Here is a 20,413-nt window from a genome sequence, read left to right on the forward strand (position 1 = left end):
GGACATAAAGAGATGCTGGTAGAAGTAAAAGCTATGGATGGAAGCAGATAAACAGAAAAAAGGGGATAGAGGCACTTATAATAGAAAAGGAAGAGCACAGATAATGAGGTGAGGCAGAAACACAGATGGGGAGGGGGCAGAAGTGCAGATAAAGGAGGGAGGTAGAGTCACAGATGTTGAACTTCGGTCTCTCTTTTTGTGGATTTGACATAGCCAATGAAAAAATGGTGCAGAGAACGGAGAAAGTGATCTGAGGCTGGAGAAAGAGCGAAAAGAGACTGGAGCGCCCACATTGATGTGGCAATGGCTCAAAGGAAGTGATGTAGTGTTCCCTACACTACAGACAGAAAGAGGAATGACTGAAGCTCCATGAGAGAGAGACTAAAGCAGACCAGACACACAAAGCCCCCATACCAGCAGCTATGATCAAAAAGATGACAGCAGGTGCATGCCACTAGAGCTTGTTAGCATTGGCACTATTAACTATCCTTTGGCTTCTCACAAGGTGTTTCATTGATCACCACCATGGAGCACAAGATACGGAAAATAATAAAGGCATATTGTGAAGCAACTGTAATGTTTTTAAGGAAGGATAATTTTAAGGATTATTGTATTACCTGTATCCCATGAATCCAGGTTGAGCTCAGAATTATTTACTCTATTAGATGTGGTTAATTTATAGCATAGACACTTTTTGATGCAAGGGTTTACACAAAGCATTGAGGTTCAGGAAAACAGGTACATCAATTTTGCAGTAACCTATCCCATCCAATGAGTAAGTCCACCGTACCTACTGCATGAGATGTTGGAAGGGACAATGCCATAGGGCCGTGACAACGAGATTCAATACAAAGGCCGGATAGCTTCCCACAGACCCTTAATATGTGTAGAGTAGGTAAAGGAACTTGGGTAAGCCCAAAGGGACAAATCTACCTTGTCCCAGAAATGCTTGATTTGGCTCATGTTGGGCAAATGTGGTAGCCACAGCATTTGTCAGAAATCTCCAGAATGCTCCTTAAATCAATTCTGGATAACGTTTGACTGATGAGACAGAGTGCATTATCCTGCTAGAATATTCCATCATTGTGTAGGTATATAAAAGGGCTGCAAATGGTCATCAAGCACCACAACATAGCAGTTACCAGTCGATGACATGTTTAGGTGGACTAGCACTGACAACCCATGACACTGAACAGACTCCATCAATTATGGATACACCACCAGCCTATACACTGCCTTGTTGACAAAGTGAGTACATCAACCAACACTACATGTTGCCAGTCCTCCAGGATCCAATTAGCAATGTCTCAAACCAGGTACTGCTCTGTGTCCAGTATCATAGTGTTAGCAGCAGTACTTGGTGGGTCTTCTGGGTAAACGGGTAGTGGATAAGTGGAATATCCTCCCATCAGAGGTGGTAGAGGCTAAGACAGTAGAACAATATAAAGATGCTTGGGATAGGCATATGAATATCCTTACAAAGAAATAAGGATCAAAAAGGGTTGAGATTACCTGAAGGATAAAAAAGGGGCAGAATAGATGGGCCAAATGGTTCTTATCTGCCGTCAAATTCTATGTTTCTAGGTTTCTGTTCCTATATCTCATGAAAGCTAAAGAATGTGATTTGTGACAGTGTTGCTCGTCTGTAACCGCTGACAATTCTGGCAAGACATTAGTGGTCACAATCAAGTTCCTGTGGTTGGCAACTGCGCAGTCCAGGGCGGTTAGAAATTCCTTTCATGAGGTATTTCAGGTACACAACTGACGGTACTTGTTTCCTAGCACGGCACCCATCGCATGCCTTAATTAGTGGTATGCGATGGACCCGATTTTCGGGTCCTAAGAACCGCACTGTACAATTTTGAAATCGATTGGCATGCCATTAAAATGGCATGCCATGCGATCAAAACGATGATTTAATTGTACATGCACCCTGATGGGTGATTAGTAGGTTATATGCACCCCCATCGTTAACGCCACCGAAACTATTATCGCCAACCCGAAGAGTGGCGAGCACAGCGAGGGGCGGCGGTACGCGTCCTCCGACCTTTTCATACCCCCATTATCCATGTCGACGTGTAGTCGATTATATATAGTGTGGCGAGCGCAGCAAGCCACTGAGCCCGAAGTGAGGCGAGCCCCGCGAGGGGACGCGTAATACATGTGAAGTTATCCACGTCCCCTTGCGGGGCTCGCCAACTATATAAAATCAACTCCACGCCGACGTGGATAGTAGGGGTATGAAAAGGTCGGAGGACTCGTACCACCGCCCCTCGCGGGCTCGCTTCCCTCGCCACGCTTCAGGTTGGCGTGAATAGTGGTGGTAACAATGGGGGTGCATATAACATACTAATCACCCATCAGGGTGATTGTACAATGAAATCATCATTTTGATCGCATCGCATCTGGTCGCATGTGATGCGATCTAAACTATGTAACGAGATTAAAATCGTGGGTGCCGTGCTAGGAAACAAGTACCCAAGTGACACTGTAGATCAAGGAATGAAGAATGTCAACACAACTTCCCTCCAAACCAGTATCACCTACACAAAGTAAAATCCCCCTGACTTTACAATGGACCCTCGTGTGCTGCCTGTCATGCAAGAAGTGCAACCCTGCTGGGGACAGGACCACATTTAAAAAGAAAATCCAGAGGTAGCACTGCAGTTGCATTGGTCCACCAGGAGCCTTGCCTGCGAGCCCTCCTCTAACTGTAAACATTAAAACATATAATCATTTGAATGCAAAGTTAAAACTATATAAGAGCTATTACTTTTATGGCTATATCCCCTAATCTGGATTGCTTGGAGTTTAAACACCCTCCCTCTTGAGTATGTTTTCGAGTATAAGGTTAAGATACTATTTTTTTTTTTAACTTTATAGTGTGCAAAAGTTAACAATCACTAAAAAAGCTCAAACTTTTTGAAAGACTTCAATTTTTTTTAATTAAAAGTACCATTACATTTGTATTAATAATAATATAGTAAAGTCATTACTAATTTTGCAAATAACCATTATGGCTTGAAATAAATTTCTTACAATTCTTCAAATGACTACAATACCCCATTTCAGCAGCCAGAACTCCAACATCCTAATGACAAATTCTCTTAGATTACCTTGAAGTAATCAGGTTTAAATGTTAATTGGTTATTAGAGAAACTAATGTAATTGTGTTAACACAGCTGAACCCCATTTTTTTCCCAATAAAAGCATGTTAATAGTCTTACCGTAGGCTGCACTTACTGTATTGCACTGGCATTTCTAAACCTCTACTGCATGTTAAAATAAAAATGTGTAAAATAACCACTTTCTCAAGAAACAGGCCAGTGTATGGGTGAGAGCCATAAAGGCTATTCCATGCATCAGGAGGGTCATGAAACTTATGATTCCAAGCATTGCTTTCCTCTAAATTCTTGAGAGAAAGGGTAAAACTGGTTCTACAATGGACAGAAAAAGAAGCAAAAGGCCCAAACACACAACAGGACAAGTCTGTAGTTAGAGAAACAGATTCATCAAGTGGATTGGAGGCTTCCTTTAAAAGTTTATACAATATACCAATTTCAGCTGCATATGGCTAGGATAACAGGGGCTAATGATATTGTAGAATGCAGGACTGGAGAAAAGTATTATGAACAGAGGGGTTCTGACATAAAAAGGAGAATATAGGAGATGTATAGCAAATGAATGGATGCTGGAGAGCTTCAAGCCATCTATTCATTATAGCAGAGGAAATGTAATGGTATGGGGACGTTTTCGTAAGGTAGGGAAGTACAATGATTAATAAATTAGAACAGTTCCCACTATTTTAGGTCATGCCATTCTCTATGAACACCCCTCGAATGCATGCAGCAGTACAACAGTCCAGAGCAGATATCCAGCTGTACAAAAAGTATATGGTGATAAAACCGTGAGGCAGAATACAGACTTTGACAAACTATTAAGTGCTCTTGTGGAATGAGTTTGGCCATAGGGCCATGGTAAAATATGATCACATCTTCATTCCATATTAAACATCTGCATAGGTTTAATTGTTGCAGATGGAGTATTATAATGTATTATGAAAAGAACCATGCTATAAACTAAAAAGAAAGAAAAAAAGTTATTACATTATCAATCTATTATCTAGTTCGGTCAATTTATGAGAATTAAACCTACTGGTAAGCCCGCTCGTAGCAAATGCTTCAAAAGCTAGTCTGCTACCTTGTGATTGCATCTGTGTTTGTGCATGTGTGAGAAAGATGTGGTTTCACTCGCTGCCAACAGGTGGCAGTGATTTGGAGTCAGACCCATAAATATATATATCCAATTTGTTTGGCTGGCACTCCACACAGCTGTTCAGGGGCTACTTTGCCCGGGTGCCTTCCAGGTTCTCTTTGCAGAGGAACAAGTATAGGAGATGGAGGACGGCAGCACTCGCAGGACGTGAGATAAAGAAATAAGTTCCACACAGGGTCTTAGGTCAGTTCATTCAACGTTTCAGTCTGTTCGACTTTTTTCAAGAACAGAGGCATAGGCTCTTATTTCTTTATCTCACGTCCTGCGAGTGCCGCCGTCCTCCATCTCATATATATATATATATATATATATATAAATTTTCATTCAGAGCCTAGTTGAACAATTTTCTCTCCTTTCATTGCTAGGAGCAGGAACAGTATATACCACTGTATGCTTAAACACAGCCTTTACTTATGTGAGCATTGGTTGCAACCAGGCATAGTTGAGGGTGCTATGCAGGGACTAGGTGGAAGAACCTTGCTTTGCAAACTGAGGGGAAGGTCTCATCTGGAATTTAAATGAATGCCCCATTTGCTGTCCACCTTTAATATTTGCCATAACACTAGAATTATTTTTTTTTGTAGCCATGTTCTTGTGGCCTGAATATCTATGGAAGGATACAAAAAAAATACCACAACTGAAAGGAGGATTAAAATTTCCAATTGATTTTTATTAAATTAAATATGTATGTACTCAAAAACGGAGTTTCAATGCTTTATCTAATAAAAATATACATACATGTCACTCTCTCACTGGAAATTAAAATATAACCTATTATGAAACTACACACTGGAAACAGCCAAATGCTTTGTACAAGAAAAGTAGAGAATAAAACTTAATGTAGAACATTTATAGGATACAGATGACAACATATGAAACACAGCATTACACAGCACTGAGTTCCAGGTAATTGACAATGGGAGTAAGGCTGCAGACATGCAGTTATTGGACCACCAACTGACTTCAAACTACTGCATATGATAGGCAAGAACCACCAAAACACAGAACACTTGATCATATTATTCTGGACTGGCTGGAAATTGGCCAGCCAATCACCGCAGGCCGTCAGTGTGGAGAACATACCATGTGGCCAATTAGACAAGTCACTTCTGATCTTGTACTTTCAAGGAGTTTTAGGGGTGTATTCAATCTGCACTGATATATTTATTCGACAATCAGAAGTGAAGGCTGAAGAGCCCCCTTCGAGGTGAATGTTAAGGTGGTGGAATGTAATCCTAAATACACTAGTACAGAACTGGGAAGACCAGGCCTACTGCTTAAATCAAGAATGACTTCTTTCCAAGGGTGCACACCATCAGATAATCTTATTTACTAAACAAAACAAAACAAAAAAAAATATTGGTTTCAAGTGTAATAGACTGAGGGGGCATTCAATCCCTGACGCTATTTCCGATGGGAAAAATAGCGGCAGGTGCCTATTCAATGCTGTCTTGTCCGACAGCATTGAAGAGGCAGATTGACAGAAAGGGTCCAACTTTGAAAGCTGTCGGGCCTGTTTTGTCTATTATGGCCGTGAATTGTCGCGATCACAGCTGAAACTCGACAATCCACGGCCGTTTAGGCCCCCTTTTTGCCGGTCGCGAAGCGGGACATTGAATCCCGTCTGGCGATATGCAGTCGAATAACGAAAACGGGCCAGGGTCACGGCTTTCGGGACAGATAGACAGTCATGACCCGGGATCGAATACCCCCATATTATATTTAAACAGAATTTAAAAAAGAAAAGCAGCTGTTTTTTTTCCTTTTTTTTACATTTTATGACCAGTCTGATTTTGGCGGATTTCGTATTCCTCTTGCAAATGTCCTGGTTTTGGGCAGTATTCATTTTAGCTTCATATAATTGTAATGAAAAAGAGAAGGGAAATCATGACATGCCAAAGCCAAGCCAAAATCAAAACTGTTCCCTGTTGTTCAACAGAGTATAACCTACTGTGTACGTTTTGTACTGCAATTGTTAAATATGCTTTCCTCATATATGCTCTGTTTATGGTTTTCTTTACGAATATTACAAAAATGTAACCACAACATTAAGAAAACATTTTTGCAACTGTTTTGTAAAACAAATTAATTCGTGGGGGTATGTTTAATAAATCGATTTTGGTCAATTTTTTATATAGATTTTTAGAGTTATGCTAACATTTACTAACATTTAAAAATGAATATTTAAAAAATCATCTGTTAATAAATGTATGTTTTAGCCCTGAAAGTCCAACCTTTTCTTAAGATCGATATTAAAATCAATTAAAAAAATATAATATCAATAAACAGTTTTAGTAAATACCACCTGTACTCCACATGGCATAATAAACTTATTCAGAAAAAAACAATGAACCATTTTTACATTTTTCACAAAATAACTAAATATGTAATCTAACATGCCCATCTTCCATCCAACTTGAGTTATATCAAAAAATAATATGCCCAAAATGACAAAAAAAACTTTAAAAGCTTATTTAAGAGTATAATTAAAAGCTTAACCATACACAAATATGAAAATAGGAAATAAAAATACAGATGCTCCTTGCGGAACGACTGAGTTTCATTCATATAACTAGGTGGTTAAGGGAGGAGCCACATACTTCATACAGGTAATCGTTCCTATTTATTCTGAAGAAAAAAAGTCTAAAGGAAAATCCAACTTCAGAAATTTGATTTACTTCGCATAACTGGTCCTCTTAATCGTTTAGGTCAGCTGTAAGAGGGGACAAATAGCTGGATAAGAGTTTATACAGTCTCACCACTGGGTATTTAATGGGTTTTCCTGGCAATCGGACCCAAGCTTGAAAACCCATTAAATACCCGGCGGTGAGACTGTATAAACTCTTTTCAAGCCATTTGTCCCCTCTTACAGCTGACCCACATGATTAAGAGGACCAATTGTAGCCAGTGAAGCCAGATAACCAACTAGGGAGGGTTATCTCTTTTTCAATATTGTTGTTTGTTATTTCATTTTATTTAATGCGTATTATAATAAAATTGTTATTTGCACAGGCAATCCCATGTTATTAATTTAGTTATTGAACCTTTTTTAGCGCTGCTTCTTTTTTGTATAAATTTTATGTAATATGGTGAAATGGGTAAATATAAAAATGTATTTACCAAAGAAGGGAAAAATGATGCCAGTCTAATGAGCAGTGTGCATTCCTTGATTGGGGGTTACTATTCATACTTGTCTTTTACGGCGTTCATGTGCACCAGTTAGGGAGGCCTGCCTTTTGTGAGCTGTACCAATAATTAGGAGATGGACAGACATGCTAATAAGTTGCTGTACAGTACTCAGTGTGCTATGTGTAAATTACTCAGCAGTTTAAAGCAGGGTACATACCAGACTGTAAAATTACCCCCCACGCGATGTCAATGGGTACACACATCGTGCAGTGTGTTCACCAACATAAGTACTAGTTTATGACTAAATTCGAATAAGAAATACTGTAAACTTCCAAAAGTTTGTGTTCCTACCATTTACACAAATTAGGACATATTTGTATTTGGTTGTACACTGCAAGAGCGAATACGAACAAGACCTTTGAGTTAGGATGTGTTGACAGCATTATTAATCCTAAAATAAATTACAGGACAGAATATTGTGCCCAGTGTGACATTAAAAGGCAGGTTACAGACAGCGCTGCTTTTAACGTCAAACAGTATAACGATCAAAAAGTTATGAATGTAGTATTATTGGAAACCAGGAAAGCAATTAAAAAAAATAATGCTATTGAAGTTTATTAATGAAAGTATTCCAAATATTCAACATGTTGATATGTGTAATGTTAAATTATACTCTGATCACATTACTTTGCCACGTCAAATCATGTGACATTGCCCATCTTTTATTTAGTGACATCGTACCACACAGTGATACATTACAATCTATCAAGGAACGGTGTTAAATTTATGGACATTACCATCAGCTTGCCCGCCCATTTAACATTTCAAAAATATGCATCAGTCGAACCGGTATAACAAACACATATACAATATACAGACGGTAGTCAAGTATTATGTCATCATACCTCAGATTCAGCAAAACTTAAATCTCAATAATATGTACATTGTATTATACATAGACAAATATCCATTACACACACAGTGTATGTTGCCTGCCTCCTTAGGAAATTGCAAAAGGTTTCCTAAAAATGTACCCATCGTATAGAGTCGGGAAATCTATTGTGGCTTCAGCTAATATTTAGGAGAACACAACCTATCAGTAGGAGCCAGGGAGATCCCTGAGGCATTCACAATTTCGTACCTCACATCTTAGTCGAGTCACAAAAACCTAGTGATCCAAATATTGGTTAAGCCTACAGAATGGCTACACCTGTGGTACATAGCTAAAAGGTACACCTTAATAGCAGACAAAAGACACACTCAAGACTGCATTAACTTGTGTAAAAAATAAGTGTGTGTTCTTGTACTGTGACACTGTATTTAATCCCTTGCAGTTATTTTACCGAAGTAAAAAAAAAAAAAGATTTCTCACAATGCACAATATTCTCCAATAAAACGATACAGTTGGGGTAGCCTTCATTTTATCTCCTCTCTACCTCTTAAAGTAATGCCTATCCTTTCAATAAGATATCTGTCCAGCCTGGCTGATGTTTCATTCAGACAAGTCATTAGGGGAAAACCAGCAAACTAGATTTTCATTACACATTTTTGTCAATATGTGCTAGACCATGAGGAAGAACAGATTCAATCTTTGGCTTGGATGTTCTGAACAATAGTATGGTCCAAGCTTACACATCTTCATATTTACTTCCCATGTGTTTGGTTTTTGACAAAGAGATGGGGGAAACTTGATGTGTCCATGTGATATGAGAAGAGTTGGTCCCATGACACATGGCCCAAGAGATAGGACAAGTGTCAGTTCTAAGACGTCTTGAAGGGTGTCCAATAACCATTCTTGTCCCAAAAGAACACCCGTTACGCTGAATAAGGACAGAGACATTTATCCAACTACAGACATTAGTCGTTCCACTAAAATCCAGTCACCTCGTTCTTGTTGAGAGAACTCACATTTTGAAGGCATCCATGCCAACAGGTGGAGGATGTACTAAGGATTTTTGCACTATTTTAATGTGCTAGAATTGCTTGTGGGCAGATTTAGGCTCAGTCATAACTCCTACTAGCAAACAGAACAGCGTTGCCTGGATAGTCTTCCTACAAACTGGGCGCAATCCCTTACATAACTGCTATAGGGGGAGGGGACTGTTTTCAATGTTTTCTTTTCATTCTGCTTTCTTCTAGAGCAGGATCAAGGGCCTCCACTATATGAATAATCTGCTTTGTTGTGCATCACTAGCTTGTTGTCTACAAAGTAGAAACTGTCTGATTGCGTCTCGTAGGGATGTATAATCATTTCACGAACTGAAAAACACAAAAAAAGGTAAATGGAAGAGTTAGTGTAGGAAAACATTAACTCACATTAAACAAAATCTTAATAATAAAGTCACAAAATAAATCTTATTCTGTGAAAAGGACAGTAAGAAAAAAAATATTTATTCATTTCAAAAACAATTTTATGAACAATCCACATTCTTCCAAAACTAGATATCATTAACAATTTAATATTTGGGTTAGGCTCTTAGGAGTAGGTGTAAGCTGTGGGGGGGGGGGGGGGGGGCACTCCCAGGAGGTTGTGCCAATATACATGTTTCCTATTATTCTGATTACTATATGTTATTTATTCACTGTATTTGTTTATTTGTAATAAATTGTCTTTTTTATTGATTTATTTCATTGTTGAATGAAGCACCCCAAGTCTTTCCTTCTACATATTTCACTTTGGAGGCTGGCATTCCCCTATCGTGGTGGCAGCTGGGATACGTTTCGCACACCAGCATTCCCTAGTGCCTAAGACTTTCTTTATAAATCCTGTCATCGGTATGTATGCCACATTGAAGACGGTCTAGTGTTCATACGGTGCACTGCACTCTGTCAACCACAATCCATAATATACCAGATTCGCTGTAGACAGGGTACATGGGTGCCATCTCGTTCGTGCATGGAGATGTGATACTCAAGCTAAAAAATATTGGCAATTGCCCTACTTTGGTATGGATATGTTTTTTTGGTCAATGCCCCTCCTGTGAAATTCAGATAGTGGTATGAATGTAGCAGGTGTTGTAGGTTTTTAGGCTTTTTTATTTTGTGTTGTTTTTTATTTTTTTGTGGATTTCTAGGAGTTGTAGCCATTTGATGGTCCCACTAAGCCCAGTAACTTCAATTTAGCTAACTGGCCAATGTTAACTACACTTTCACTAAATGATAATGACCAGAACAATACCATGTGTGGCATAGCAGTACCGAATACTGCATGTATCCAAACAAGACATTGTTGTCAATTCTATGTTCTCCCAGAAATAATACTAGCAATGTTACATAGCTAATTATCATAGCAATTAAATTAATGATGCTTTTTATTTCAATACTCAGTTGATAAATATATATCACAAGATTATATCATATCACAGATAAACAAGCAAAATGAAAGATACTCACTAAGGTCCTCTGAAAGTTGGGGGAACTCGTAGATATGTTCACATGTGTTTTTACTGCTGGGAATACAGAACCCAAACTCAAAGTCAAAACTTTTCAAAAGCTGATCCCGAAAGTAATGCCTCTCTATCATTCGGAAGTTATTTATAGGCTTGTCACCAACTGTAAATTCAACCCTGCAAAAATGGAAGCATTTTAGTACAATGGAAAAAGAAAACAGTAGTAATTTTGCTAGATAATAAAAAGGAAGCTGCTTGAATGTAGTCAATATTAGGGCAGGTTGGACTACTGTTCAGATATTTTCCAACCACATTAACATGACATGCTAAGTAGGCTAAAAAAGTGCAGGGTCATGCTACAACAGGACAGTGCTAACAAAATACAAGATTTACAATATCTACCCAATAGTTCCAGAGACAAAAGTAAAATTACATTTTACAGAAAAGTTTATCCATTTACTTACGTGGCTCCAACTTGACGCAGTCGGAGGAAAGCAGGTGTGAATTGATATCGCACAAATCTGCCTGCGTTTGGATCGACATCCTTTTTATCGCCATGTTCTCGTTCTAGAACAAAGAGAAGTGATCACATAAAAACATATATACTTCCAAATAAACTAAAAACTTTGAAAAACATCAGTAGAAGAAACTACAAAGGAAAAAAAAACTCAGAAACTGTGAACCGATTACTGGCATAGGTCGTGTAGGGTACCCCTTTCCCAGGACAAACCACCCGTCTGAGCCCCTGGCAGGGGTACGTCCTATAGAAGCATACCAGATTCAGCTCCGGCGCACGGCTATGATTATTGGATTGTGATTTAATGATTTTATTTTTAGTCTTTTCATCTGACAATTTGATTTAAGTAGAACTACTTTGTGTGTCAATTAGAACTAAAATGACTATGTACTGTATCGTGCAATAGTGCCATAGTTCCTTTGCCAACAAATCTCATATTGATTATTTCTTAATTTTTCCAGTAGGTGGCACTGCTATATTACTTTATATGGATAACTGAAACTACACATGATATAAAGAAAAAAACAATGTGAACCTAGTTTTAAAATGAAGGGAGTTTGACAACAGTTTCCTGCAACAGTAATATGGGGTACACAGTAGAACAATGGATTGGCAGATGAAATGAGGTTGGGAAGGATGTGCAATATATATATATATATATATATATATATATATATATATATATATATATATATATATATATATATATATATATATATATATATATATATATATATATATATATATATATATTTACATACAGTAATTGGTAAGACCGTCTGTAAGTTCAAGGAAAGAATGACTGCCCACAGGTCTGCCATTAGAGCAGCCATTGAGAATGGCACTAGTGAGCAGTCTGTGGCATGTCATTTTCTTGAATTTAGACAGAATTTACACTCCATTAGATATAGAATTATTGATTGGGTAGCTCCGTCAATGAGAGGTGGTGACAGGGGTGTGCGGCGCAGCAAGCGTCCTAGATACATCGCCTTAAAGTTATTGCCCCTTTGGGCCTTAATGAAAATGTCACTAACTTATTTTAATTAATTAATAGATTGCGTTTCTTCCCCGTCCCGGGACTTTATCAATTCACCTTGATAAAGTCTCCGGTCAGGGAAGAAACGCGTCGGTGGTGAAGCCCGCACATGTGTCCGTTCCAGCTAACAGAAAGGGGAGCCCAGGTGCTTGGGAAAGCAGGACGGCGTACAAGAGGAGAAAGAAGAACCGGTATCCCGGCTCCACACAAATAACAAATACGCTTGTTGAACTGTACGTCTGCAGTTCTCCCAACTCTGGTAATTACCGCTTCTCATGCTGATATCGGAAGGATCACTTCTATGTTGAATGTTTTAAGCTTGATGTTTTATGTCAATTAAATATTACATTGTTGTACTACACCATGAGATATTTTCTTTATATTCCCCACATGTGGAGTATTTGCTGAATGAAAGTCTTTCAGCGGAAGAGATTTGCTACAGAACGTTGGATAAGTTTGTAACTCCAATCTGTGTGTGTTTGGTACTTTGGTGTAGGTCTCAAGGAGAGCCTTTCTCTAGGAGTTCAAATCAATTTGGCTGCTCTATTTGCGCACATTTTCTTTCTGTCACCTGTATACTGGCTATTCTAAGAACCAGAACTCTGTTTCTTCGCATCAACCTGTAACCATCATTATATTGTAGATCACTAACCAGAAGCCGGTGGCTTTGTGATCTCAAACAGGACTGTTCCAGATTCCATGTCACGGATTTTAAATCTGGTAAAATCTATCTTGTAAATGTTCTCTTCTGGGGTGCATAAGTAATCTGCAAAACATGAGGAATTGGTTATTTTTGTTTTCAGTAGTAGAATTTTAATTTTTTTTTGTTCGATTATAGGACACAACAGAAAAGTACAGTACAAGCAAAAAGTAAGCAAGGGAAATATTTGGTGCCGTTAGCTTTAAGAAGAAATGGAACAGCTTCCATTACCTGGCAACAGAATCCTCTCAAATATTAGGCCATTAACTAATGAAATAAGTAGGTAATTATTTCGGTACTTCTAATAATTAGATTCAAGATTGCAATTACTGTGATGGACTTTCATATAAAGTGCATTCATTAGGAGAACATACTTGACGAGAACAGAATTCAAAAGCATACAATGAACAAGGAAAACTAGTATTCTGAAGTAATGGGAGCTATACGTCTAAAAATGTTAGTAGGTTTTCTAATGGATTTGGTATAAAAGGGTTGTCAATAGGTCGACACCAAATTGTCAATATTGACAAGGTCGACAGACTAAAGTCCAATAAAAGCAAAATGTCAACACATAAAAAGTTAACTTATTTTTTCTTTTTGTGTTGTTAATTTATAGATTTCATCAAATGGACCCCAAATTGGTATATAGGTATCATTACACTCAGCACATTTTGCAGTTATATAAAATAAAAAAATAAAAAACAACTCATGTCCACCTTGTCGATATCAACAATATGGCGCTGACCTATTGACCTAGACACCTAACTCAACCTAGAGTCTGTCAACCAATGGACCGGATACGCTTTCTATTGTAAATAATGTCTGTGGACCTAGGAAATCTACAGCAATAGGCAGCCTGACACTACTCCGCAACCAGGATTTTCTTTCTCTTGCGCCGCTTCACTTCTGCCACTCCCCTTCAAAAAGATCTGCAATGGCTCCCATTACCCTACAGCAGGGCTGGCCAAACCGGTCCTCGAGATCTACCAACGGTCCACATTTTCCAGGTTACTTAGCTGGTGCACAGCTGCAGTCATTGCTAACTGTCACATTTAAAACATGCTACATTCATTCCTACTATAGATCCGCAGGTTGCCTGGAAAACATGCACCGTTGGTAGATCTTGAGGACAGTTTTGGCCACCCCTGCCCTACAGGATCATCTTCAAACTCCTCACCATCACATACAGGGCCATCTCTAATTCCACTGCTCCATATATCTCCATTCATACTCCCTCGCTCTCTATGGTCTGCCAACTGATCACTGCTTCTCACACTAGAGTTCAGGACTTTACCAGTGCTGCACCCCTTCAGTGGAATGTACTCCCTCGCTCCATTAGACTCTCCCGACTTTTCAAAGCTTCAAACATGCACTGAAAATTCACCTATTCATCAAAGTACACCCTTCCACTGCATAACCTAGTCCTGAGGCTGGTCCTCCGACCCCTGCCTCATGCCATAACCATCTCTGCCTTGCACCTCATGTCATCTGTCAGTCTCCCCTTCCCTCTAGTTGTCAAAGCTCTTCTCTTCACATTTCACTTACAGCTTTCCCAATACTCAAACACTCAGCGACCATCTTCGTCCACATACTCATCTCCATCTTTGGCCACCAGCCCCTAGTAGTACGTTGATCACGTCCTTACTACTTACATCTAAGCTGTACTGTGTATTGAATTGTGGTGCTCTTTTTACCTATATATTTTACTCTATATTTGTTATTTATTTACTGTAATGTTAAGTTTTGTCTCCTTGTACTTTTCGATTGTATGCCCCTTGTATGGCGCTGCATATTACTTGTGGCACCTTATAAATAAAATATAATAAAAAACAACAACGGGCTGCCCTCTTTCACAAAAGCAACTAACATTAGTCTCAGATACTGATCTATAATACCATATCTGCAACAATTACAAACTAGAAATCAATCATAAAAACAAAGCAGTTTTTGTTCTGTGTTCTGTGTTCTGCGAACGAAGGCTCCAGGGGCTGCCTGTTGCCCATGACAATTTTACAGGTTTCATTCTTATGTAAAGGTTTATATTGTATTCTGGATAGTATGAAGAACTAGAATAATCAAGGCATTGCTCCATGTAAAGGACACATTGAATTGGATTTTTTTTTAAAGCGAATAGCACAATTAAGAAATGGTCTGATTCAGGTTTGCAGGTAAAGTAAAAAAAATTAAAAAGCTAGCAACTGAGCAAAACCAACAAGGAAAAATAGAGAAAAGCAGCAGTGCTGATGGGGTAGATGTAGCATGATCATAAAGAGATAGATTTGTTGGTGGTGTGTCCATATTAACTGCAGTGTAAAAATAAAGCGAACATTTGTTGCAAAAGCAGCCATTGTTTACTCTGCACAGGAAAAAATGTTTTGAAAAAAAAAAAAAATGTTTTATATGCTTCTCCCTTTGTATGGTAACATATGGTTTGTTCCAGACAAATTTCAACGCTTTTTTTTTTTCTTTACTTACAAACATGAATTCATCCTAATTATGAAAGAGCATCCCTGAAGAAGGCCTCTTGTATCCAATGTGTTGGATACAAGGACCCCACACCACACGTTTAAAGACACCAGCTACCAAGTCTCCTCTGACCCAAGAGTAGAGTGCATGGCACCCACTGACAGCACGATCATGGGGAGCAGGATCTCGCAATACCAGAAGTCATAGCTGTCAGCATCAGGCACCGTGGAACACAAGCTGGTGGAACTGCTGTGCACGCAGTCCCCAGCAGAAGGCGGCACAGGCGACGAGGGATGGCCGAGGAAGGATAACGGAACTATAGGTAATTGGGTGCTCCACTCGAGGTAACTTTTACCTTATACCTTTTCCCCAACTTTTTTGCTTTTTTTGCTGATATTAGAGCATTTGATTTTTGTTTAATTCATACAAATACTTATTTGTGCAAGTCTTTTCTTAAATTTCATGCACATGTATTATGTTATATGCAGCGCTACTGTGCTTCAGACACAGTTTGTGACATTCTGCACCTAGCCAAGTGCCTCAAACTTCGTGTCATTGTATTTGAGACCAATAAAGTATTCCAAATACAGGTTGAGTATCCCGTATCCAAAATGCTCGGGACCAGGAGAATTTTGGATAACAGATTATTCCGTATTTCGGAATATTTTAATATTTCAATGATGTATTTTGAAGTATCTTGCATGTATGCTGTATAAACACATAATATACACACAAATATATTTTATTACCACATAAAATACACACAAACATATTTTAATTGTTCAAAAAACAAGGTTTCAAAACGTGAAACAAAATGTGTGTACTATCTCAGCACTGAATTTGAATGCCAAGCAATCATTTTCTTGTACATATATAGTGCCAGTTACATATCATGTCCCCAGTGATGCTGTTACAAATGTCCCCAGTGAGTTTTTAGCAAAAAAAAAAAATTTTTTCACTTTCTGGAATGTCCGTATTTCGGAATAATTTGGATAACGGATATTCGGATACGGGATACTCGACCTGTACATTGATAGAATACATCCAGTCATTATTTTGCTTTGCACAAAACGATTGTGCATTACCACCAGAGAGCGCAGGTGTCTACACCCCGGTCTTATCCAGATTACTTTAAGAGGCTAGCCCCCTCCCAGGGACCAGCTGCTATATTAGAAAACCCATCAAGGTGAGCGCTTTATTACCCTCTACTATTGTAGAAATCAAAGAATGGTTTTGCTGGTAACCATGACAGTCATTCATGTATTCTAACTAAACCACCTTCCTCTTCTATTTTTATTCCCAAATCTGCAACAGCAGTTGTGATTGGATACAAAGTACTGCAGCTACTGTTGGCTGAGTCACAGTTGTACCGAAACTGTACGCCATGGCACCCTGGGGTGCATTGGTGCACTTGCAGGGGTGCCCTGGTTTGGTGGTCCAAGCCAATTCAAATTATATATGGTCAGTGCAATAGACAAAACCAGTACTTGTGACTGCAAAAGAATAAAATTAATGTGGACAAAACAGAAGTGAATCTTCTCCCTCAACATATAACTGAACCGAAGTAGGACATAAATAAAATTTACTTAAAATTTTATAGATTTATTTTATTTTTATAAATTAATTACTCAGAAACTTTTGGCCTAAGGGTGCCATGAAAAAAATTCTGATACTATAGGGCACCAAATAAAATTTGGGTACTCTTTACCTAGAACGGCGCCCACGATTGAAATCGCGGGCATCGCGGGTAAAATCGCGGTAATCGCGGGTAAATCGCGGGTACATCAAAATCGGGTACCCGCGATTACCGCGATTTTCCCATAGGGAACAATGTTAAAAAGGCAGATTGACCGCGATTTTAGCGTTAAATGCCTCAATGCCCGCGATTTTTACATAGGAAACAATGTTAAATGGGCCACAGAGCCCTAATAGTCCCCCTGAAGTCTTAAATGGCCCCCAAAATTTTTAACGCCACCCCACGATCAACGCGAACCCGAAGCGTGGCGAGCGCAGCGAGCCCGCGAGGGGCGGCGGTACGCGTCCTACGACCTTTTCATGCCCTACTATCCACGTCGGCGTGGAGTTGAGAATAGAATAGTGTGGCGAGCGCAGCGAGCCACCGAGCCCGAAGCGTGGCGAGCGCAGCGAGCCCCGCGAGGGGACGCGGATACCTTCACAGTTATACGCGTCCCCTCGCGGGCTTCACAGGTGTCCGCGTGGCCACGGACACCTGTGAAGCCCGCGAGGGGACGCGTTTACCTGTGAAGGTATCCGCGTCCCCTCGCGGGGCTCGCTGCGCTCGCCACGCTTCGGGCTCGGTGGCTCGCTGCGCTCGCCAAACTATTCTATTCTCAACTCCACGCCGACGTGGATAGTAGGGCATGAAAAGGTCGGAGGACGCGTACCGCCGCCCCTCGCGGGCTCGCTGCGCTCGCCACGCTTCGGGTTGGCGTGGATGGTGTGGTGGCGTAAAAAATTTTGGGGGACATTTAAGGGTTAATGGGCTCTGTGGCCCATTTAACATTGATTTCTATGGCCAAATCGGGTGGATTGAGGCATTTAACACTAAAATCGGGTCCATCGCGGCTTTTAACATTGCTTCCTATGGGAAATCGGGAGCATCGCGTCGCGGGCATCGCGGGTACATTTATGTCCGGCCGCGACGCGACCGACGCGATTTTTCAGGTTTAACATGGTTTTCAATGGGAAAATCGCGGGCATCGCGTCGGTCGCGTCGCGGGCAGGCATAAATGTACCCGCGATGCCCGCGACGGGCGCCGTTCTAGGTAAAGAGTACCAAAATTTGCATTAAAGGAAGGACAGAAGTGACCAAAGAGGTCCAGGCGGCAATTGCACAGCACAAAATAAGAAGCATTACCCATATTAGGTACAGGTTGAGTATCCCTTATCCAAACATCAGTTATCCAAATTATTCCAAAAACCAGTCTCTAAAATGCACTTTTATTTTTTGCTAAAAACACATACTGGCTACATCTGTAACTGGCACTACTGGGGGAAAACATGTAACTGGCACTAAATGTGTGCAAGGACATGATTGCTTGGTATTCACATTCAGTACCTGAGTTAGTACACAAACTTTGTTTAGTTTTTTTAAAACATGTTTCATGCACAAATAAAATATATTTGTGTGTATTCCATGTGTTTATACAACATAAATGCAAGATACCTCATTCAAATATGAAAATATTCCAAAATACAGATAATCCGTTATACAAAATTCTTCTGGTCCCAATCATTTTGGATAAGGGATACTCAACCTGTATTACAATGGCCAGGGCCTGATTAAAGGTTTCAGGTGCCCTAGGCTAATACAAATGTAGCTCCCCTTGTATAGCTGCTGAACACACGCGCGCATGGGAGCTCAGGGACTCACCAGTCATACTGCCCATGTGCATGTGCATCTTTAAAAATATCAGTATTCACTACATATAACAAGGGTTAAGCTATTAAACCAAGGTTGAACTCAATGGACGCAAGTCTTTCTTCAGCCTTAACTACTATGTAACTATGGGTCTTATTTTGGTTCATTCTTTCTGACAAAATCCTTCTTAGATGGACAAAACCATGTGCACTGCAGGGGGGCAGATGTAACATGTGCAGAGAGAATTAGATTTGGGTGAGTTATTTTGTTTCTGTGCAGGGTAAATACTGACTGCTTTTACACTGCAATATAGATCACACTTTGAAGAAAAACCCCACCCAAATCTAATTCTCTCTGCACATGTTACATCTGCCCCACCCGCAGTGCACATGGTTTTGTCCATCTAAGAAGGATTTTGTCAGAAAGAATGAACCAAAATAAGGCCCTATGTCATGAAGGTTATACAACTGGCATTTATGATCTAATGCTTGTGGTGTGTGAAGGAGATTTTGGCTTTAGGCTGTAAAGCTGGTACTGTAGCACATTGTACATAAAGTAATGGTTCAATCAGCAAGTTACATTGGCACAGCCATCTGGCAGTCATCTTAAGAAGTTTATCCCCCCTACAGTACATTGGGGTTAGTGAAAAAGTACAGATAGAGCCGGCCTCTTCATTGCACCCCGTGGCAACGGAGCTTGCCCTGGTCCCCACCACCTCCGCCGGTCCCCCTCATATCCCCCCCCCCCCCCCCCCCCCCTGTGTTGAGAGACGCACACGCGTCCCAGTTCAGTGTAGCCCCTGTCCGCTGGTGCTCGCTAGAGGGGACGGTTGGCGGACCCCGGCCAAGGATGACAGCGGCTACATCTGTATGGAATAAATTAGACCTTAATTTATTCCTCAGCTATCACCTGCATGGCACGTCCCTGCAACAGTCCTGGCAGCCTAATCATCTTATTGGTTAATAGGGCACTGACAATTGTCAAGGAGCCATAAAAGCAGTTCCTGTACAGTATGGAGTGGAAAGGACCTGGTCTATTGAAAGGACACCAGCAATCATTCCCATGGAGTGGCTGATACAGTGCGTGTACAGTATATAGTGTTGGAGGAAATTATATGTGGGCAGCATATGCTGGGCACACAAAGCTAACATTTTTTTTTTTTTCATATATGCAGTCTCCACATTTTGGAAAAAAAGTTGTTCAGGTCAGATTTAAGAATGTATGAAAATGATCTGATCATTCTCAGGCATGTTAACGATCTTATGGTTCAGTTTAGGGCTGTCACAGTTTTCAGCAAATTCTAGCAGCCCTCAAAGTAGAAAATTCAATTATGGCACGGGCCCCTAGTTAAAGTCTATATACATGGGCATCTTTTGGAACTATTCAGCTTTTGCTCAGACGCCTATTAGTATTTAAATACCTGACAGTCTAAAGTTCTTGTTTGAGAGAAGAACGGCTAAGAGCTAGAGGAGATGCAAGTCAGATGACCACTGAGTAGGTGAGAGCTGGGAGAACAAGA

General features: G+C 40.0%; 1 protein-coding gene across 1 annotated transcript in view; it reads right to left on the reverse strand.

Moving 5' to 3' along the window:
• Nucleotides 1–8,003: 8,003 nt before the first annotated feature.
• UNC119 (unc-119 lipid binding chaperone) overlaps nucleotides 8,004–20,413 on the reverse strand; it is a 62,287-nt gene continuing 49,877 nt past the window's right edge. Inside the window, exons 2-5 of the mRNA XM_083172279.1 lie at nucleotides 12,999–13,112; nucleotides 11,258–11,360; nucleotides 10,798–10,970; nucleotides 8,004–9,663 (exon numbers count right to left, since the gene is read on the reverse strand). Of these exons, the coding sequence (XP_083028405.1) occupies nucleotides 9,551–9,663; nucleotides 10,798–10,970; nucleotides 11,258–11,360; nucleotides 12,999–13,112 (503 nt within the window). The 3' untranslated portion in view covers nucleotides 8,004–9,550. The remainder of the gene's footprint in view (nucleotides 9,664–10,797; nucleotides 10,971–11,257; nucleotides 11,361–12,998; nucleotides 13,113–20,413) is intronic.

This window comes from Crinia signifera, chromosome 2, assembly GCF_055691185.1.
Source record: "Crinia signifera chromosome 2, ASM5569118v1, whole genome shotgun sequence".
In the NCBI taxonomy this organism is placed as follows: domain Eukaryota; kingdom Metazoa; phylum Chordata; class Amphibia; order Anura; family Myobatrachidae; genus Crinia; species Crinia signifera.